General features: G+C 38.0%; 1 protein-coding gene across 6 annotated transcripts in view; it reads right to left on the bottom strand.

The window, feature by feature from the left end:
- DOCK10 (dedicator of cytokinesis 10) overlaps positions 1-23,281 on the bottom strand; it is a 277,867-nt gene that overhangs the window by 73,869 nt on the left and 180,717 nt on the right. For all 6 annotated transcript variants that reach the window (XM_060016022.1, XM_060016026.1, XM_060016025.1 and 3 more), the window contains exons 12-19: positions 17,933-18,154; positions 17,397-17,519; positions 16,068-16,150; positions 10,817-10,939; positions 8,120-8,199; positions 6,125-6,312; positions 5,557-5,622; positions 3,735-3,827 (exon numbers count right to left, since the gene is read on the bottom strand). In XM_060016022.1, coding sequence (XP_059872005.1) covers positions 3,735-3,827; positions 5,557-5,622; positions 6,125-6,312; positions 8,120-8,199; positions 10,817-10,939; positions 16,068-16,150; positions 17,397-17,519; positions 17,933-18,154 — 978 coding nt within the window. The remainder of the gene's footprint in view (positions 1-3,734; positions 3,828-5,556; positions 5,623-6,124; positions 6,313-8,119; positions 8,200-10,816; positions 10,940-16,067; positions 16,151-17,396; positions 17,520-17,932; positions 18,155-23,281) is intronic.

Here is a 23,281-nt window from a genome sequence, read left to right as displayed (position 1 = left end):
CATCCCGCTAGCAGTAATGTGTTAAGATGTTATTTTTACTTCTTTATTGTGGTGATCACTTAGAATACCTAGTGTTTCTCATTAGATAATTTACACCACCATGAATTACACACACACACACACACACACAGACATGACAGTAGCATGTAAATAAGGCACAGATGAAGGACCTATCATCAAGGGACATGAGTTGAGTGAAGAGTAGGTCGTTGCCTCCCAGAGTGTGTGCATGGACCAGTTGCATAAGCATCACTTGGGAGCTGATTAGAGATGCAGACTCTCAGACACTACCCCAGACAGACAGAATCAGAATCTGCATTTAGCAAGATCCCCAGATGATCCACAGTCACATTGTTGAGGAACATGGTAGCTGCAAATGATGTAACTGGAGCACGGAATCTATCTGTTATAAAAACCACAAAAAGATATATGGTATGTATTGTGTAAAAAATCACACTGTGGTAACTAAGTAATGAGCCATTTTGGAAAGAGGTCACGTTCTCCTCTGTAAATGACACTTGTGAAGAAAAACATAAAATTGATATAGGTGAAGAATATACTTAATGAGGAGCGTCCTCCATGTTCCTGGAAAGAAAGGTTTTGGAACCTTCTACATGTGATAGTGCTTTGCAGTTTCCAAACCTCTGTCACATAGGTTGTCATTTAATTCCCTCCACGGCCTTGCAAAGTAGGATGATACAGAGGTAGCAACCAAGGCGAAAGATGTTAGGGGGCTTTGAGTCACTAGGAGGATGGACTAGTCAGTAATTAATAGGATCTTCCAGGACAAGAACACATGTCACACTGGAATCCCAGGATCCCATGCAGGTTAAGTGACATTCAGTTCAATATTAGCAACTAGGTAATTTCTTGAACAATCAAATCAAGCAATAAGGTGATAAACAGACAAGCAAATTATCTACTAGTTTTTATTAGACTCTCTGTGCATCTATATATATAGTTACTTTACTGTCACATTGCTCAGGAGAGAATTTATTACACAGATTTTCAGTGTCATCCCTGGAACAGCGGTATCATCATCTCTGAGAAAGTTGTTTAGAAATGCAATTTCTCAGGCCCCATCCCAGACATATGGAATCCAAAAATCTGGGGTGGGTTCCAGTCATCTGTGTTTTAACAAGCCTTCCAGGTGATTCTGTGCCTGGTAAGGTTTGAGAACTCCTGAATTAGAATGGTTTGCAGCTTACATATATTCATGACATACCAGCAATGCTAACCTGGTAACAAAAGCCAATATACAGTTCCAAACATACAATAACTAACAATGCAGTAGAATGAAATTTTCTTTTTTTAGTTGGAACACATGGGCCTGAAACAAGTGTTCAAGAATTCCAGTAAACTACATATTAATGCTAACACTCCTTGGTAACAAATACTGCAAATACATTATATTTGAGCAGTGCCTTAGAAGAATTTATATTCATGTTTATAATTAATGCAATCATCTTTTGCAATAAAAAAGAAATGGTTTTGAATCTGTACTGCAGAGTTCACCAGGCAGGTCATTATATACACGGTCTCTTGTGGAAAAGCTCATGGCTTTTACAAGTATTCCGGGAAGCACATGAGCGTGAGAGAGATTAAAAGCCAGACTTAACCGTAAGAACATTTTCTTTTTCTTCGTTAAATCTTATATGTTGACAGAGGATGCACCTTTCAGATGGGCTTTGTCAAGACGTCAACCAATGTAGTAAATATTCTGTAATGTAGTAACAGCCCTTTCCCTTATTTATTTTTTTTACCTCTGTCCTGAATTTATAGGGAAAAAATTTAAGAGCATTAAATGGATGTGGAGGAAGGAGATAAGGTTAGTCAGGTCTGTGGTTTCATTGGTGTTCTTTTAAGAAGTTTATAAATGGTTGACGTGTAACAAGGTGTGATAGGCAGAATAATGGCCCTCCAGGATGCCCCCCAAGTCCTAATCCTCAGAATATATGAATATGTCTCCTTACACAGTAAAAGGGACTTTGCAGCTGTGATTAAATTAAGGGTCTTGAGATGGGGAGATTAAATTGGATTAGCCCAGTGGGCCCAATGTAATTGCAAAGGTCCTTATCAGAGGAAGGCAGGAGAGTCAGGGTCGTAAGAAATGTGAGGAGAGAAACAGAGGTCAGAGTAATTGCTCATTGCTGGAAGGGGTCACAAGCCAAGGAGTAAGGGCAGTCTCCAGAAACTGGAAAAGGCAAGGTAAGGATTCGTCCCAGAACCTCCAGAAGGAATGGAGGCCTGCTGACACCTGATTTCAGCCCTGTGGGACCCATTTCAGAGTTCTGACCCCCCGAACCGTAAGGTAATCAATGCGTGTTATTTAAGCCACGAAACTGTGACAATTTGTTCAAGTAGCAATAGGAACCTAATACAAAAGATGTGATGTTTTAAATCCCAGAAATCACATTGGCAGGTTGCATTAGTTCAGACCTTAGCTTCACGGTTAGAAATTAAATTTAATCACTGAAACTTGTTTGTCTAAAGCTGTTTATAATACAAGCTGACATATGTATAGTCCTTTACTACTAATCCAGTAAGTTTTTTTTTATATATGGGTTATAGCAGAGCAGTGACGCTTCAGGCTCTGCAGTCACATGGGCTGGCTTAAATTTTGACTGTCACTTCATAGTTATGTGCCCTTGTCAAAGCTGCTTCTCTGATCGCCGGCTTCCTTATCCATAAATTAGGAAGGTGTGAAGGTTAATTTTATGTGTCAACTTGACTGGGCCACGGGATGCCCAGAGAGCTGGCTAAACATGATTTCTCAGTGTGTCTGTGAGGGCGTTTCTGGAGGAGACCAGCATTTGAATTGGTGGACTGAGCAAAGCAGATGTGGGTCCACATGTGGGTGGGCACATCTCGTCCACTGAGGTCCAGAATAGAACAAGAAGGCGGAGTAAGGTTGAATTTCCTCTCTGCCTGACTGCTTGACCTGGAACACTGACCTTCTCCAGTTCTTGGCACTATTGGTTCTCAGGCTTTCAGACCTCGACTGGACTCTACAATAGACACTCTGGTTCTCAGGCCTTTGAACTACACCAATGGCTTTCCTGGGTGCAGATGGTAGACTGTGGGACTTTTCAGCCTCCATAATGATGTGATCTGATACCTTATATTAAATTGTACCTATCTATCTGTCTATCTATCTACCTATGTATCTCTCTATCTATCATCTTCCTATTGGCTCTGTTTCTCTGGAGAAAGCCATGTGGATCAAGTGAGATAGTGTCTATTTAGAGTATAGCGTGGTTCCTGGCACATAAGAAGAGAGTCTTGAGAGTTGGCAGGGCAGGTCTTGAGGTGAGGCAGTCCAAGCTCCTTCAAGTTCATGAGGGTTATAAGCAACAGTTGGCTCATATTCTAGCCCTTTTTGTTTTTTCCCTTAGGATATGAAATGCTGCTACTGATTGGTAAAAACTACCTAACACGATGTTTGTTACCCTAACCAATGAAAAAGAAAAGAAAAAAATTAGTCTCATTTGAAAGAAATGATATAATAAAAACATCACATTTTTAAAATCTTGTGCTGAAATACGTGAGTTTGCAGCATAGTCCTGGAGCAACTGTCAATTAACGTGGTTTTTAAAACTGGGTTATGTAAACACCTGCTAAGGTATGTCCTTAGTCTGAGGGCTAGTTTAGAGAGAGTGTTTGTCATCACGTATTATCTTACCCACTCACCCATCTTTTAAGGAGCTGCTGGGGGCAGTGGAGGCTTGGCTTACCTCGTCTGAGAAATCTGGGTTCTGGGAATGGTGCAGAACTGCAGTGTAGGCGGCTGAGGTGAAGAGGGGCCCTCCAGGTTTTCCGTAAATACACTGTTTAAAAAGTTATGAGTTGAATAATTATGAGTGTCTGAAATTAACCCTGAGCACAAAAAGGCCACAACTCTTCAGTTACCCATTCTGGGACAAAGGTGCATTTTGTGGTAACTTGCCAGGCTGAGCTGACATCTAATTAACCTTGAACTTCTTTGATCTGCTGTCCTGTATTTATTACACAATAGGGCACTGTTGAAGAAAATATGAAGGCTTTAATTCACTATGTAGATATTATATCAATACTGAATACCTGAATCAATTAACTACTACCTAACTTTTGATTACCAGAAGATAAGAGATACTTTGTTCAATTCTGATTCTCGCGGCCCACGGTACCCAGCTCTGGTCTAGAGTTTAAGGCGATCAGTCCTTAGTGATACAAGACTTGGTTTGACCCCAGCTCCTGACATGCCAGTCCCCAACCAAGAATGAGAGCTGGAAGGGTAGGGCTGGTCCCAGGCTCCATTGTATTGTGTTATTCTTCTGTCCCAGCCCCTAATCAGGCCTGGGGATGGGATATGGACCTTCCTTGTCATAAAAGCCCCTTTAGCCCAAGGCTCAGAGTCCCTTTACTGCAGTCAGCTGTATCTCTTGAGTAATGCTTTAGAATGCAATGAAACAGGGGTCACATGTACCTGCGAGTACTCCTCTTTTTTAGATTTTTCCCCATATTCTCTAGCAGGCCTGGTGTGTTCGCCGCCTGGCCATTGCCTTTGTTTGCTTGACAATTCCATTTCATTTTATTTTTTCTCTCCTGCTGCTAATGCTATTGTGGAACTTGGAAGCTGGGGATGCTGAGAGTGCCTCAGGACAATTTTAAAGAACTCTTTCTCTCTATTGTGCATGATTCATTCACTCAAGTTGATTACTGTTCTTCTGAATAATGCTACAACCCTTCTGAGCACAGAGAACACAATCGGTACCTGACAGAGCGCTTTAAGAGGTGACCTCAGATAATTGTGGGGATTAGTTAGAAATTAGTTTTGTCCTTTACTATATCTCCTTCCTCTGATTCACCAAAACTGGGAAGATCTGGCCACAGGCCCACTGAAAATAATTTTCCTCTCTATTTTTATAAGTTTCTTTATGCTGTTTGAAGTCCCTAAAATAAAAACAGTATATATCAAATACAAACTCTGAAAAATGCCATCCAGTTGCAGTTTTATAGGATCAAACAGCCCAGTTCCTATAAAACTCATAGTCTTATTGATCTTATTAAGTCGCGTGATCAACAGCAGGGACCAGCTTCCCAGAGCCACTTCCGAGGTCCTCGGGCAGGTGGCCACACGCACCTTCCAAAAATGTGAGCGCCCCATGGGCCCCCTGCATTAGCCATCAGGCCAGTAGGCAGCAGCCCTTCCGCAGAGGCCACATGAAGCCCAGCTGGGATGCTGCATTTGAAATCAAGCATGCTGAATTCATGAGATGCGGGCTAATCTTTGAAAACGGCAAAGTCTTCCAGAGGGGAATCGTTGCCTTGATTTCACACCAGAACGGCTTCCTTTTTTCCAAATCATGAAAAGCTAAGCAGAGCCATGAGACTGGCATTTCTAATAGATCTAGTTAATGGTAGCTGTTCAATCAGATACATGTTAGGAAATCTAAATCAAATGGACTGAATTGCTCCTCTTTCCAGCACACTAAACTAAAAAGCCCCTTGGTCGTGGGGAGAACCAGGGCACCTGCCTGCCCCTATGTGCTGTATTCCCTCATGGGCTGGACTCACCTTCACGGGCTTGGCATCTTCTTCATCGGAATTTTTGAATTCAATGCACACGGTTATATTTCGTGCCTGAAATTACAGACAGGGAAAATGGACATTGTAATTTCCTGTTAGATAATAACATCAAAAAACAATCCAAGTGCCTAAAATAAGTAGCTTCTAATTAAATCTGAAAAATGCAGAATAGCCAAAATTCTCTTGTGGCATTACTCATAGCGCTCCGAAATAGCAGAAAGATTTGGAGAGATTATTTAAAAGGGAAGAAAAGACTCATATTGAAAGAGTGCAGGTAGGCTATTTTCAGAGTCTCTTAATAAACTAAAAATAAAGTTTGGAACAAAATTATTTAGGGCTGATTTCAGAAAGTTTTACTCATATGTTATAAAATGTGCATCCTCAAACACTTTTAAGGTGAAACTCATCACTGTCTCTCATTAAACATTTTCTTCAAATGGTTTTCTATTCTAAAGTGTTAGTCTATAGTAATTTGTATTTGAACTTTCAAGAAGCCATCTTAATATGGTCTAAATAGGGTGGAGAGAGAGGATGATATCTCAGAAACATATCATACCTTGTTGAAACATTTCTGGCTATCATACTTGAGGTGCTTGGGGTAAATGTAAATTTGATTTTTGTATACTCTGTAAGGACGGCAATACTTTGCTGAGTCGTAAACAAATTCTTCCACTTCCACTGTGGGTTCTGGTTGAGCCGTCACATTGAAAGGCTTGACAGGGATAAAGGACGACGTTACACAGTCTTTAAAAATCAGAAAAGAAAAGTTTGTCACTTGATATGATTGTAAGTGAACAGTACTTAACCTATTTTAAGATGAATCTACTCAAAATAGAAACTCCATGCTTGTATACTAATTTATGTTAAATTATGCTGGCCTGAAAACTTTGTAGGAGGTAAGCACGATAGATACTCAGGGATATATTTAACATCAAAACTGATATCTCAAAAGACTGGTAAATCTTTTGGATTTATAACTATTTTCTTTTTGTATTAAGCTTCATATAGAAAGTAAATTTTAGCTAGAGATCCTCTGAGCATACTAACCAGATATTCATAGATAAAGACTAGCCCACTGACTTTAGCCATCACACTATAAACATTGCTCTATGATGGAACAAAACTCCGTCCAGTGGGTTTATTACTGATAGTACCACTTGGTTTAATAGTAATTTTCCCTATGGAATGATTTTACAACATAGGCCCTAATCCCCCTCTGCATTAATAGTTAGAATTTTATTTTTCTCTTCAGTTTTCACAATCTTTTAAAATCTAACCTTGTAAAAACAGCCTAAGGGGGGAAAAGACCAGTAGGAATTTATAAATCAAAACTTGTCACTAAGCAGTTTGGAGGCTGAAGTTGTGGCCCTGAAAGACAGCAAGGCCTTCTACCTTCCTTTACCCCATCTGGAATCTTCCTGTGTTCAAACAAGCAACATGGTTAGCTCCATGTTTAGCTATATCGTTAGCTATATGCTTGGGAATCAGATTACAGGCTTTTTTTTTTTCTTCAAAAATCAATTAGAATATTTTTATTATATGTTCAAATTTCTCTGATATCCCATGATATCAGAGAATATCATAGTATATTCAAAGAGAATATTTTAGCTTTCTCTTTTGTTATTTTTCTTTTCCCTAGGTAATAAAAGCAACTTCCCACAAATCAGGTAGAGGAAATGGCTTACTTTGTCATCTGCTTTTTCACACCAATCGATACAAAAGTGATTTGGAGCCATGATTTAAGTTAGAATGCTCATTTTATTTCATACTAAAGTGATTTGTGGAAAAGTCATAAGAATGGAAAACTTAATAGTGCTAATGGTAATTCAAATATCCTGTGGTAATAATCCTCTCCCTGTTTGTAGTTCTTTTTAGAATGCCTTTATTCATTCTTTGCATCACTGAGAAAGTCACTAAAAGGTGTAATTAGAAGGAAAATAAAACCAAATAAACTAATCTCACCACTTAATAAATAAATTCTGAAAAATCTTATTTATAAGTTAATAAAACTGCTTCTGAAATTTAAATTTTCACTAACATAAATAGAACTTTTGACCATATTCTGGAAAAGATATATGCTGTCTGTGTAATAACAGAGTCTAAAAACTTCCCAGCTATAATTACTGCATGGCCACTTGGGTGGCAACGTACCATGTTCAGAGTAGCCCTTTGACAGCTCAGCGTGGCATTGTTCATTATGGGTTACTGGTTTATCAATCTATCTGAACCGGACTTCCTCATTTGCAACCCTTCAGGGTTTTGAGGATTAAATGATACAATTTAACACCCTGCTCAGTGCATGGTGTATACCAGATGAATATTAGGTCACCCTGAATATAGTTCCTGTCCTACAATACTTACAGTCTGTCTTAATGGAGAAATAAGACATCCCACATTTCTATAGGATAATGAATTACAGTTATCCTAAACCTTGAGAAAAAAATCCCCAAACAAACCTTTGTAACGAACCAACTATCCAACCAACCAACCAACTAACCAAAAAGCCACTAAACATTCAAAACTCTACAAGCAAACCATGACATCATCATACTTGGATGCTCCAAAGGAATGTTGTCAACAGCGATATCCAGGCTTCCAGGAATGGTCTGCGTTTTGCTTATTCTGTCAGCTCTGTGAAAGTATACCAGCACAGAAACACACACACACACACACACACACACACACACACACACACACACACACACACACAGTGAATTATTCTAGTTGTCAAGGAAAAAAAACACACAATGGTAATTCTGAGCTTTGATAAGGATAAACAGTGGGACCCTAAACAATCTTGTGAATAATTTCATTTAGCTGGTTTTATTTTGAAAACTAAAATTTATGTGACTTCGCAAATAAAAAATCAGGGAGGGGTCCAGTTACAGATATTCTGAAGAATGTTTTAAATTTATTTGCACCACTTCAGATAACATTTATATGGCCAAACGAGTGCAATGTAAATCGTTAGTTTTGGTAAATGGTAAATATTTAGTTTTTGTTAGCAGAAAGTACTAGTCTTTGAACCGATTTAAATAATTCACTTTCGTGAGGAATTTTAAGAAGTTTTGAGAGCAGGGATGGTCTTTGCCACAACTGGTAAGTGGACAGTTTGCTTTTTCCCTCTTCACCAACAATCCAGGAGGACAAGGGCCCTTTCCCTGATCCCCTTCTTCACCACCTATCCCTGTGCCCACAGTCACTCTAATTCACGAGTCCTTGACTTTCTTTTCCTCCCTCTTTACTAAAACCGTCTCCCCTATCTTCTTTTATAGTAAGGTGAAAGTTGCTAAGAACAGTTTCGAGTGTCACCCCTCTCAGGAAATCTACCTCGAGAGGCAGCTCTTCCCAGCCTGTGAGAGCTAATTGTTATATTTTCAGTTATTTTGCCTGCCATCTGTAAAACACAGTCATTATTAAAAATGAAATTATATTAAACAAATTACATTACATACCAAGGTAAAAAGTACTGAAAATTCATCACTTAGTAATTGTTTTACTACAGGGGAGAGGATCCGTGCTCTTGAGGTTATTTACATCTGTCTGTGTGGTGGAAAAGTTATATGATGGTGTGCACATTTCTTTCCAGCTCCATGTTTGGCAAAACCCCACTGGTAGCTTGAAATCAGCAATGGTAGGAGAATTTACACCATGGAAATTTGCCATCAATACCAATCAGTTTTTTTCCTCCTAGAGGGTCAGTGGTAGACATTTATCAGCACACTACTGAGAATAAATGTCATTACGTGTGAGGCATCCATGAAATAATTTGATGTCTCACCAGTATGGTGTTGGGTATTCTAGACGCCCTCTAAGTGCCATAGTGATAACTATCTTTGCTAAACACCAATAACATGGGTTTTGTGACAGTATGGTCTTCTCCTGTTTTGCCCGTTTCCTTCTGCTCAGTGTTACAACTTTTCAGGCTTTAGTAAACTTGGAAAAAAGTAAAGAGGAAAAGCATTCTTAATTTCCACTTAGTCGATATAGGGGTTTTGACCGTGATGTTTGATAAGGGGAAGGAAGGTCTCCCCATGTAAGGGGTGGTCCTGTAGATCACAAAAAAATAATATTGGTTCAATTCCACTTTTATTTTGTTTCCTAAGGTTTATTTTTTTCCAGAACAAAAAAGAACATTGGACAAACTTCCCTTCTCGTTAAATAGAAATATATCCTCTACTGAAGATACAGAAAATATTAATCATGCTTGTTTCATAGTAATAAATAATTTTTGTTTTGGATAAACAAAATTAATTGATAAGGAATTGTTGACTCTTAGATGCGAGAGGCAGAGAGTTAATATTTGGGAAAGGGGCAAAGGGAACAAGAATCCTGACTGTGTCAGGGGACCAACAGTTTAAGATAAGCCACTTGTCATGAAAGATCTTACCATCATCAGATGCTGAATATACGGTGATTCATTTTAAAAATGTTGTGACTTTTATGTTTTTCTTCTTTTAGCTCTAACTTCCATTGTCTTTTCCAAAAGCATTTGAATGACAGAACTATTATGAATTATTGTATTCACAGCAATTAATTGCTCTGTGGTGTTTCATACATATTCTAAAATCCCCTAACACTCCTCCTACTTAGAGGCGTCTATATACCCTTCATTTGAATCTAGGATCTGTGACAGTTTGACAGTATGTTATGGCAGAAAGGGCACTGTGACAGCTTCCCATCTTAAGAAACTGGCAGTGAACATTTTCTGTCTGTCCCTTGGGACACTTACTCTTAGAACCCAAGCCATAGCATCTCATGGAGAGAAGAGCCAAGGTCTCCAACCCACAGCTCCAGTTGAGCTTCCAGCCAACAGCCAGCACCAACTTGCCAGTCATCAAATGCGCTATCTCAAAAATGGACCCTCTGGCTCCATTGGACCTCTTCCAGCCGATGCCATATACAGAAGAGACAAACTGTCTTCACTTAGCCATGCTCAAATTATGGACTCAAGAGAAAAATAAGTGATGCTGTTGTTTTAAGCCACTAAGTTTTGGGGTGATTTGTTACACAGCCATAGGTAGCTGACATAGTTTAATGCCTCACCCTCCTTCCACATCATTCTGGCAAATTTACTCTTACGGTGTCATTTGGGCATATGAGAGGTCATCTGCAAAGCATCTGCTTTCTGGGGGAGTATGGATAATTGGGAATCTGGCTATGGAGTATTGTTTATGCAGAGATAACAAATCAACAGCAGCAATGTAGCTGATTCGTGTTAATTTCAAGAGTATCCAAAACATCTTACCTTCTATAATCTGACACTAGTTTAAGTAGGTCCTCAGTTGAAATCTTGTTGCTTTCTTGTCTATACAATGGTGAAAATCTTGAGTCTCTGTCCACATTTCCCTGGTTGTCCTTAAATACTGATCTGAAAGAAAACAATATTTATTCAGTTTGGTATTTGGCATGGGAGGGAGGGGAGAATTCTACCACTGAACCACCAATGCTCCCCTCTTGGTACCTGGATATTACTTACGAAGATGTATTTTTAAGTTGACTAAAATGATTCAACTTCCCATTTATAATGGAAGAAAATCCAGGAACTTATAAAATAAAAAGACAGGAAAACCTCTTAGAAAAAAATTTCATTTATACACTGCATTTATTATCTTCAATTTCTTATTTTCAACCTGGTATCTAAAGTGACAGCAGCCCATATTACAACTACATTTATTTATGATTTGGTAACATGTCAAAGCCACAGAGCATTAGGGGGGGTGGAGAGGAATGGGAACACATGTTACCACTTTTTCATTATTTCCTGGGTCATGTCAGTTTGGGTGGTGCCGTTAGAATTTATGAATAATGGAAAGGGTATGAGGTTGTGTATGTGGGTGTAGAGAGCCAGACTCTTGAAACATTTTCATGGAGATAAATGTGCCCATGCCCTAAATTTTAGGGCAGAGACAAAGATAAAATGGAGAACACCTGAATGAGCGTTTTGTATTAAATAAAGAGAACACTGTGAACCTGAACCATTTATTTCCTTCCTTGATCCATTTCAATGGGACTATACAGATTTAGTTAAAATGCATAAATTGTTTTCATCCAAATAATATAGTAATGCCGGGCAACACACTTCCTGAAAAGCAAGTATACCTAACATGCTTAATGTCGTTTTTCTTCCCCATAATTCATCATACTCTGTGTCTATCAAAGGAAAATTAGACCTATGCGTAGCTGATTTTTCTTCAATGTTAGAGAAATGCTGAATCTTTATTTCTTCTAACTTAAGGACCTTAACGAGACTCTTTTACTACTCTTCACATTAGCCAAAGATTTCAATACACAGGCTGCAAAGGCCATTTAAATGGCTACCTGATCATAGAGCTTTAGTGTCAAATAATTTAGAAAATGGGCCAGGAATTTATCAGAATGATATTTTTAGACTCCTTCAACCTTTCTCCTCAGTTTTTTTTCTGTGAAGTAGTAACTGTGGGAAAAAAGGTCCCCTATCAAATAACACTGAGGGAGGAAGAATGAAAATATTTAACTTGAAGATTATTTTTATTTAAATATTATTCAGGGATTGTGTTTGAGTGTGTGACATTGTTCCCAACATGGAAGAAAGTTAAACTGAGTAGTATTTTTAAAAAATTTAACCAGTCACTTCAAATATATCAGTAGACTTGAGTTGTATCACTCGCTTTTGCTCTTATCCGCAGCCAGCCCTGTCCTGGAAACAGCTCACTTAACATTGGACACGCTGTGAGGAACACAGCAGCACAGAGAGGCGCTGGTCACGGCACTCACACTCTGTCCCCACTCCATAAATATGGTAACTGGCAGGAGAGCAGAGAACTGATTCGTTTACACAGATGGTTTCAGGATGGCTGGGACACCATGCCCTGTTCCAACTGCCAGAGTTGAGCAATGATCCATGTGCAGTGAAGGTCTCAGAGCCATGACGTTTAGAGTGTGATTGAAAAAAAAAAAATGTGGTGTTTAGCCTAAAGGAAAAGAAGCTTAGGTATCCCTGAGAGCTTCATTCATAAGCAGCATGAGGGACTTCCTTGGCGGTCCAGTGGTTAAGACTTTGCCTTCCGATGCAGGGGGTGCGGGTTTGATCCCTGGTTGGGGAGCTAAGATCCCACATGCCTCACGGCCAAAATAACAAAACATAAAACAGAAGCAATATTGTAACAAATTCAATAAAGACTTTAAAAAAATATTAACAAAAATAAGCAACATGAATAGCTGTGATATATAGGAAGAATTGGGCCCATTTTTTGTGGCTTTGGAAGACAAAACATAAAAGTGTCAAGCAGTTTAAAAAACTGTGTGTGTGTGTGAGTGTGTGTGTGTGTGTGTGTGTGTGTATATATATATATATATATAGATGAAGAATTATCTAATCATTGGAGCTATAAAAGAAGAAAGAACCACTGTGGGACGCACTTGAGTTTTTGTCACTGGAAGGATTTGAACAGAGGTTGGACAACCATTTGTTGGGTGTTGTTGTTGTGCTGTGTGCCTTCTATAAATGTATAGATATAAGAATGAAATGTTTATTTTAGTCTTGTTTAATTTTAAAGAAAATCCAGTTTTTTACTCGGTTCCATTTGGAATGTTTCATGGGACAGAGAAAAAGGAATCAAAAAGCGTCCTGTCCTGGATTTAGGCACACATACTCCTGGGGGTGATACACGAGGAAAGAGTTTGATTTAGCAACATGGCACATTTGTAAAGGTTGACTTTCTTCTGAATCAATGAGTGTACAATGCCCTCTGTAGCCATCTGAGTGCATTCTGTTTACCTATCCCAAATATAAGCTTTTTTGCTATAAAATGGTGCTACAGCTGGTGCCCAAAATAAGAACATGTACCAAATTAGTGCACGTTCTAGAAAATAAAATGTTCTAGAAAATAAAATGTTCACAGTGATGAGTGTGTGTTTTGCAGCTGGTGGGATGACTGGATCGGGTAAAAATATGATTGTAAAGCTAATTGTCAGTTCTATGCTTTTGAGTGGCAGTTGATTTTAAGGGCCAAAGGGTTTTAGAGTCCACTCAAAGCTATGTCAAGAAATAAGCTGTAATCGAGAAAATATAATAGAAGGGAAAAGGAGCCAGAGAACCAGCGGTGTCAGTAGGGTAGTGGACTATGTCAGCAGGCTGGCTTATGTCAAAACGACATGAGTAGCAAGAGCCCTTCTCTAATTTGGTCAACATTTACTTGGAGCAGTTTCCGCACTGTGGGGGGAAAATTAAAATCTTCTTTGGTTGGATCTTGTACTTGTTTTTGTGGTTAGATATTCCAAGGGGTCTATCTTGAGAACTGTGCTGCTAATCATCTTTCTCAGTTGCTAGAGATGTTTATGTAAATGTAAATCATGCATTTACGGGCACAAATTGGTGGTGTATACTGTTCCCTGGTCTACAACCAAACCAGTGATCAGGCATTCACGTAGCATGAACCTGTGGTTTTGTTGGCTTTCCTGCCCTAGACATAATTACTTCAATAGTTGGTAATATTATCAGCCTCCCTAGAAACTTCATCTATCTTTCCTCTAGCACGTTTGACCAAGACAACTTCAAAGTAGGGTTGTTACTGCTTTTCCTAACTGCTCAGGTTCTTTCAATAATGGGTAATTCTTTTACTTCTTTCTCCCACATTATTCTTCACTGCCCCAAATTTACCTGAAAAGGAGGCTTGTTTGGGTGGATATGATCTCCACAGGGACTTTTAATAATCATATTAGACTAATGGCTTCTAATAATGGCTACCTTTTATTGAATAAATCTATGTACTTGTTAATCCCTGAAATAGTAAATTAGGTATTAGAATTCCTCTTCCTACATTCAAAAAAAATTGAGACTATAAGTTCTTGCTATATTCACTGGTAGATAGAGTTGAGATAGGGAACCCAGCTCTGGCTCTAAAATGTCTGCTTATAACAATACTCAGAATAATCCTCAATCCTTAAAGAGAAAATGTGTTCACTATTATGATTTTGCTATATTGGAATATTTCACTTTGCCAAAGGACATCCTGCCTCTACCCTCTACTTGCCCCAACTGATTATCTTGTGGGAACTGAGAATACTTATCAACATGAAAAGTCTGACCTGTGAATTACAATTAGTTATCCTTTTTCTTGAAGCTTACAAGGAATAAAATGAATTAAGTTCATCATAAGGGTTCAGTATTTCTAACTAATATCTTTTATTCATGAAGAATATCCTAGCATTAGCTGTCCCTGTAGGGAGAGATATTAAAGGGGGATAAAATGATATTTATGATCTACTCTATGACAGATGCCTTTGCACTTGTGATTGCACTATTGTTCACAAGGCGGTCTTGTTAGTTTCATTCTGCAAATGGAGACCCTGAGACTCTGAAAGGAAACTTGACCAAAGCTACAATCTATAAGTGGTATCTGATGTGGACCACGTTTTCAGATTCCTGGGCCTGGTCTCTTCCTCCTCAACTGAGAGGGCTGCCTTGGGGCAAATGAATCCCTAGAGACGGCATGAGTCTACCTTGGTTTACCACTGCCCCTAATTCCACATTCCTCCTCCCTGTACCTGTCTCCAACTTTCAATAACTACATCAAAATTATGAAAAATAGGGATGAGTTTACTCTGGTTATGCACCACAACTGGATACTGTGAGACCTGAAAATGACATAGCTAACTAGTTCTTCTGTCCTTCTGGATTTTAAAGTTATTTGCATTGGGGTATAATCAACATTCAAATGGATACCTGATAGGCTGCTTGTTTTGTAGCACTAATTTATCTTTTTTAGTTCATTCAGATTGTCCATTGCTGACCTTTTCCCATATATCTATGGCAGGCACTTCCTCCTTTAAGAAATTCATGTACTGATAAAGACACAAAGAGACTGACAAGGACAGTAGTAATTGATGTTTAAACAGATCTGAAAGGCATTTTTTGTCCTTTATGCAGAGGTTATATGTCCAGGTGGATGGTTCCACCATCAGTGTCCACATTAACTCAGCATTTCTATCAGAGAGTCAACTGGTACTGAGAAATGTGGCTATGCTAATCAGTACCAAAATCAAAGAGAGTTCAAGTGATCAATTTGATGGTTTCATTTGAACATCCATATATAGACCCGTGTTTTCTGCACGGATGAAAACATGCAGCTGCATAAGAAATCACAGTGCTTCCATCTGAATTTTATGTGCACCAAACCCTTGGGACTGATAAAACATCAAGAATTTGTTAGACCAAATATACATAGTAAAGAAGTTATGACTTGGCTTTGATCCTACCAAGTACCCACTGTATACCTGGTCATGCATACACTGTACACATGTCATGGTCCCAGTCTATTATGAGCTGGCTTGCTAAATTATCTTGTAAAACACATGTTTCTGGGGAGCTCAAGGTATTTTTGAAGATGAACACACTAGCATTCTTCTAGGTGTTGGTATGTTAAAAATAACAGGTAACACAGATGCGTTCAAAAATGAAGCTTTCAATGCAGACAATAAATGCACTTCTATTCTGTTGATTGCAATTGTCAACCTACCTCACCGCCCAAGCAAATGGCATGCGGTATTTCCCCAACTTGCTGCAGAACTGCCTGTTGGATTTTAGTATCTTTTGTGCATACTAAGGAAAAAAAATAAATATAAATGTTGTTTAGAACATCACTGTACAAACAGTCCATGTAAAATATTAATAAATACTTTTCCGTGTTATACTGAAACTTAGTAAACTTCTGCTTTACTGGCTCACAGATTCTACCTTGTAAAGAGACAAATGATATCCTCTGTGTTCAAACTATTGTATAACACTTTCTTTCTTTTTAGTTTAGAAATTTCAAATGTAGAAAACACCCTTACCTTGGAATACCAACTTTTTTTCTGACTTAAAAGACCTTAAAATATTGAATGGAAAGAGTTATGAAATTTACATTCACAGGCTGTCCTGTATTTCTTTTTATTTGTTATGATAGAGGTCAGCAAACTTGTTCTGTAAAGTCACACGGTAAATATTGGATTGGCCTAAAAGTTCTTTCGAACAAACTTTTTGGCCAATCCAATATATAGGGCTTTGTGGGCCATGTGGTCTCTGTCTCAGCTTCTCAACTCTGTTGCTATAGCAGGAAAGACAATCTTAAATGAATGAGTGTAACGTGTTTCAATAAAACTTTATTTACAAAAATAGGTGACAGGCTGGACTTGGCCTGCACTCCATAGTTTGCTAAACCCTGAATTAAAGGATTCTCATAAATATGTTAAACACTGCCCTAAACTGTCACACATCCTCAAATTCAATTATTATGCATTATTTTCCCAATATACTTCTTCGTGTGGATAATATAAACTTTTTGTATTTATTTTCTATTAAAAAATAACATTCAATTATTATAGAAAATATGGTAATTGAAAAAAGAAAGCAGAAAAAATGTCCTGCAGTCCCACCATTTAAAGAACTTATGGTATTTTCTTTCCTCTTTCTTTCTTCATTTAGGTGTTATTAAAATTTGGTAAACAACTATTTTACTTTTTCACTTAGTTCAGCATAAGCATTGCTGATGTCTTAGTAAACTGTATTCCCTTGTTTTCAGTCAGATTAATCCTAACTTTTCATTATTGTTAACACTTTAGTCTTTGGGGGTTAAAGTTTTATCCACATTTAAATTTATTTCTACCAATAGAGTCTCAGCAGAAATTGCAGGATCAAAAAACATAAGCTGAGAATATATACTTTAAAAATTTCCTGTTTGATACTCATTTCACTAACAAGGGAATACTTCAAGACTTACATTTATCAAACTTGATAATTCATCAAGGCAGTGTGATTTTATTTCTTGAAAGTAATTGAAATTACTTATAAAAAGATCATGCATTACCTTGTTGGAGTCTGGATTTTTAATATAAGGTTCAGCACCACTTGCAATGTTTCCCATCAGTACTTTTTCGATTTTGGCCACCAAAACAATTTCAGAATGTGGATTGCTTACAGAAAATATAGCCTATGTACAAAGAAAACAGCTAATAAGCATCTAGGAAACCACACTGAAGACATTTACAAAATTCTACTTTTTTTTTTTTTTTTTTTTGCGGTACGCGGGCCTCTCACTGTTGTGGCCTCTCCGGTTGCGGAGCACAGGCTCCGGACGCGCAGGCACAGCGGCCATGGCTCACGGGCCCAGCCGCTCCGCGGCATGTGGGATCTTCCCGGACCGGGTCACGAACCCGTGTCCCCTGCATCGGCAGGCGGACTCTCAACCACTGCGCCACCAGGGAAGCCCCCAAAATTCTACTTTTTTAGAGTACAGCTTTAAGGGGGATTTTTATTTGGAAAACTGCTCATCTTATGTAATCTATTGGTAAGAAAACTGGAACAAGCATTTTCCCTCCCATGATAGGTAAAAAAAAGTGCAACCTGCTTTGGAAATTTTAGCCATTCCTCTGGAAATCCCTTGACATGAGGTTCTTCTGATTGTCTTGGAGTGACAGTGTCTATGTTTCCATTTTCCAAAGCCACGGAAGCCCCTGAGAGCATCTGCCTGACAGCAGTGTGGTTTAGATCCACGTGGAAATCAGCAGAAATCTTCCTGCTGTTTCTGAGGTCATAAAGTGCCACACTCACAAAAAAAGGCTCAATCTTTGGAGAAAAAGAAAGAATTGATGGTTTTGACATAAAATCATCACACAGGGGATAGCCTCCTTAAGTATATTATTTAATAAGGCAGTAGATAAAATACTATTTATATATAGTAGAATATTTCTATATATAATATGCTATTATTATATGTATATAGATATATGTATATATATGTATATAGATACGTATATAGATATAATACCATATATTATATTGCATGTATTATATATTTTATATATAACATATAAAATACAATATTTGTAGGCAAGTTCCCAGAATCCCTTCCACTATCAGGTTCCTCAGATCCCAGAACTGTATTTCATTGGTTTCCTCATTCTACTTTTCCTGCCAAATATTCTTTTTCATACGTTGTAATACATGTATGATTCAACCTTACAAAACCTTCTAGTTATTTCCTTTACTCTCTCAGAAATATCTGCAATGTCAGTATCCCTGATGATGCCTCATGATCTGACTCAGGTATTACTGGGGCAGTAATACCCCAGTGTGACATTTGATTTTCATAGTTTATTATATCAAGGGCACAAAAAGTCAACTTTCCCACGACTTTAGGTAATGTTAACCTAAATATTCCGGTCTTGTTGGCATCTTCCAGTTTTCTCCATTATAACGTCACCATTTTCCCTTTGGTAAGTGATTAGCCTTTTTGGAAATATTTTCTGAGATTACACCAATGTCCTGCTACTCATCAAACCCAATCCACCATTCATAACTCCCACTGGAACCAACTACCACTATGATGGCTACCAATGGTGATCTTCTAGTTCCATCATTCTTTCTACATTAGTCGGTATTTTACTGTAACAATGAGCTTTCCTTTATCCCTCATTTTTTATTCATATATATATTTATATACACATACACACATATGTACATATATATATGTATGTATAGACTCATGGATTGCTACTTTATTCAATAAATGTCCATCTCTTACTGTCGTTATTTACAGTGATACTCGACTTGTCTCAGACTTGGCTAGAGGTACACCCTTCAGTGTAGCTCCTGTGTCTTTACGGCAGATGAGCATCATTTCTGGAGCACCTCTTTCTTTACCCAACAAGATGTTCCAGGCTCATCTTCTACTTTCCATGTCCAGCCATTCCTCCAAAGAGCCCTGGCTCCTGTTAGTGAGGGTGACACTTAGAAACCAAGATCTGGGTGCTTGCTATCTATGCTCATTGTTTCTGGGACACACACATATATATACATATACACAGTATTCACAGCTACAGTGATGTCTCTATCTCTGTCAGTACATGAATATTTATTAAAAACTCATGGGTTCGTGTCATACCTCCATTTCCAATCCAAACCCTCAAAGGTTCTTTCTAGCCTTTCCCTTTTTCATATTTGCGAGTATTTCATCCAATCGTGAAAAACCTGACTCACTATCATTTATTTACTTATTTGTTCAATTAGTTTACTTATTGTTCAGAGTAACCAGTCTCCCAACCATAGTAGCTATCTAGCTATCTCCTCTGCACCAGCCTGCACAGTGCCCCAGGTCCTGACAAATCCAAGGGCGTGGCACCTCTGCGCCTCCACGTGGCTCCCTCCCCCGCGTCATCTGGAATTCTTATGCTCACTCAACTTCCAAGCCTCTGTGTGATTGCCCCCTTAACCTCTTACTACCGTGCTAGGAAGGAAGAGGAAGATGGGAAGTAAAGGGCAAATGCGAAGGTAAAGGAAGATGGAAAGGGAAGGGAAAGTTTCTTGCTTGAGTTTTAAAGAAGTAGAAATTTGGTAAAGGGGAAGTTATAAAGGGCTTCTAGTAGGTGGAGTGACATGGCAAAGTCACAAAGACATGAAAAAACACAGGTTTAGAGTGAGATCAGAGTGGAAACAAAAAGTTAGGATGTGTTTGCAGAAGATACATTTGAGAAACGTTAGGAAGGTACAACCAAAAGGCTTGGAAATCCATTGCTTGTGTGCGTGGGTTGGTTAGTTGGAGAGAGGGTTCACAAGGGCATGAATAAAAGAAAATCCCCAGGTTTGGAGCTATAGGAAACTAAGTGAATGACAATGCCATTCACTAATATATAGGATGAGGATACAAAGATGAATTCTTTGGTACAGAGAATCAGGTTTTTCTGTAACATGGAAAAAACGGACGAACTTTTTGGCCAACCCAATATATGTATATGTAATTATATACACAGACATAGGTATATAAATACACACATGAATAATTATATACATACATATATATGTAAATACATACATATGTAATTAACTACAGGCTTCTTAAAATGAATATACTTATAAAAAGTTTTTAACTTTTGTTTATGTTACTTAATTTTGAATTGATGCCTCTCACCCACCAGGATTCTGTGGATAAGCAGGTTGTGACCAAGTTCATCACTGTACAGACTCACTCATGCTGTGGATTTTGCTGAATGTTTAATAAGTATCTTGTGTTCCTTGAAATGCAGGATTATGGCTAGTTTATAACAGGGGTATTAGTTTAATTCCTTAATATTAGCAATACCTGCCAGCTCCCTTACTGTTACAATTACATATAAAATAAAATTCAACGCATTCGTTTTTAAAAATAAGACAAAATGGAAAAGTTTCATATTTTACCAATTTAATTTAGTTTAGAAAAACTCTTGGTTTGTGGCAGTGGTAGTCTGCTAAGAGTTGAAAAATACAAAATTATGTGAAAATAACTCAGGTAGGAACCCCAAACACATTGAAGGTCAAAGGAAAAAAATCCTTATTAAGTTTTTGTGAATTGCTGCCTTTTGATTTTCATTTCTGCTTCGTGAAGGGAAATAAATCACCTACTTCGATAATCCGTCAGGAATTAAAGCTCATATGGTGCGTCACTTATTTCCTCCAATCCACCTTTTCAACTTAAATGTCACATCTTACCGTTTTTTAATTGGAGTAAAATTGCTTTACAATGTTGTGTTAGTTTCTGCTGTACAATGACGTGAATCAGCTATATGTATACATATATCCCCTCCCTCTTGGACTTCCCTCCCCCACCCATCTAGGTCATCACAGAGCACCGAGCTGATCTCCCTGTGCTATACAGCAGGTTCCCACTAGCTATCTATTTTACACATGGTAGTGTGTATATGCCAATCCCAATCTCCCAATTCATCCCACCCCCTTTCCCCCCCACCATGTCCACATGTCCGTTCTCTACGTCTGTGTCTCTATCCTGCCTTGCAAATAGTTTCATTTGTACCATTTTTCTAGATTCCACATGTAGGCGTTAATGTACGATATTTGTTTTTCTCTTTCTGAATTACTTCACTCTGTATGACAGACTCTAGGTCCAACTACATCTCTACAAATGACCCAGTTTCGTTCCTTTTTATTGCTGAGTAATATTCCATTGTATATATGTACCACATGTTCTTTATCCATTCATCTCATTGGACATTTAGGTTGTTTCCATGTCCTGACTATTGTAAATAGTGCTGCAATGAACATTGGAGTACATGTGTCTTTTTGAATTATGGTTTTCTCAGGGTATATGCCCAGTAGTGGGATTGCTGGGTCATATGGTAGTTCTATTTTTAGTTTTTTAAGGAACCTCCATACTGTTCTCCATAGTGGCTGTATCAGTTTGCATTCCCACCAACAGTGAAAAATGGTTCCCTTTTCTCCACACCCTCTCCAGCATTTATTGTTTGTAGACTTTTTGATGATGGCCATTCACATTTTACTTTTTGAATCACCAGCTTTTCAATAAAGTGTTGTTTAGAACCTTCAAAGCCTAACAAATTAAGTCATAGGTTTCTGATGTTTAGAATTCTGTACTTCTCTTTAAAAAAATTCAAGAACATGGCATTTTAAATGTAGCTCAGCTGTGAAGCAGTTTTATTAGTTCAGATTTTTGGAATCAATTTTTATTTTCAAAGAAATATTTTATACTCTAAAACCATCAACTTGAATTTGGTTTTCAACTGACTGACTAAAAAAATTACATGCTGTCAAGTATTGTTTCCCCATCGTGAAAAAGTCCTTTTAGGGTGTCTTTTTAGAAGCTCATTCATTAAATGCTACTGAATTGCTGGCTCTTCAGCAACTTGGAGAAATATTTCAATTAAGTTAAAAGCATGCTCACTGAGTTACAAACAATGAATTTAAAAATAGCGACATTAATGAGTATCACTGAATAATCACACAAAGATTTTTTAAAACAATGCCATTACATACAAAATTGCACTTGAGTTCAGGAGAGGCTGTTTTCTCGGTTTTTTTACATTATTGTTTATAAGCACTATGAAATTATTCTTAAAATTCTTTTCCTAGTTTTTAAACATGTGTATCAACTGTAAAATAAATTAAAAATAATACAGACATACAGAGCACTTGGAATTGGCTTATTCCTATGGCCTGACACATAAGAAAGGGCTCACAGAAGCTGCTCTTTGAGCTGCACGTGCTCTCTTGCCTGGCGAGATTGGCCCAAATACACACATTTAGCTTCTGAATATGGGCTTTAGTATAAAGATACGAAGCCATGTGGAAGGAGCCATATGCCCCTGGCACTGGAAAGAAAAGCCCATTATCTTTGAGTTTCCGTTTCTAAATTTGAGCTTTTAATCACACTTAAAGATGTACCCGGTCAAAAAAAGCATTTATTTTTATTTAGTAAAATTTAGATTAAGTGACATTATAATTTAGGTTAAATTTTCCTGATATTTCCAAATATAGTTTCAAGAACTAAGTTTCTAGTTGTTTTTTTTTTTTACTCCCAAATGAAAGTATGTTCTGATTGCTCCTCCTAACATTTTCACTCCAAGGAAGTTTTTTCTGCTATAGTCATCCTCCACGTGGCCACATCTACCACGCTGCTCTCTGGCTTCTTGTTATTCAGCTTCTCAGCACCATTCCACATAGCTGACCCTTTCTCTCTTGGCGTCATGACCCACTCTTTCCTGGTTTATCTCTACATCCATGAACATTCCTTCTGATTCTTCTCTGGTCACTTCTCTGTTCATCCATTAAATGTTTCCTACACACACAGAAATTCCTACATGATTCCCTCTAGGTCACTGTCTGTACCAGACTTCCAAATTTGTATCTCTGTTCATGCCATGCCTTTGAGTTCCAAACTTGTATTTGAATCTGCCCACTGGCCAT

The sequence above is a fragment of the Delphinus delphis genome, chromosome 7 (genome assembly GCF_949987515.2).
Source record: "Delphinus delphis chromosome 7, mDelDel1.2, whole genome shotgun sequence".
NCBI lineage: Eukaryota > Metazoa > Chordata > Mammalia > Artiodactyla > Delphinidae > Delphinus > Delphinus delphis.
This window is presented reverse-complemented; position numbering and strand designations above follow the sequence as displayed.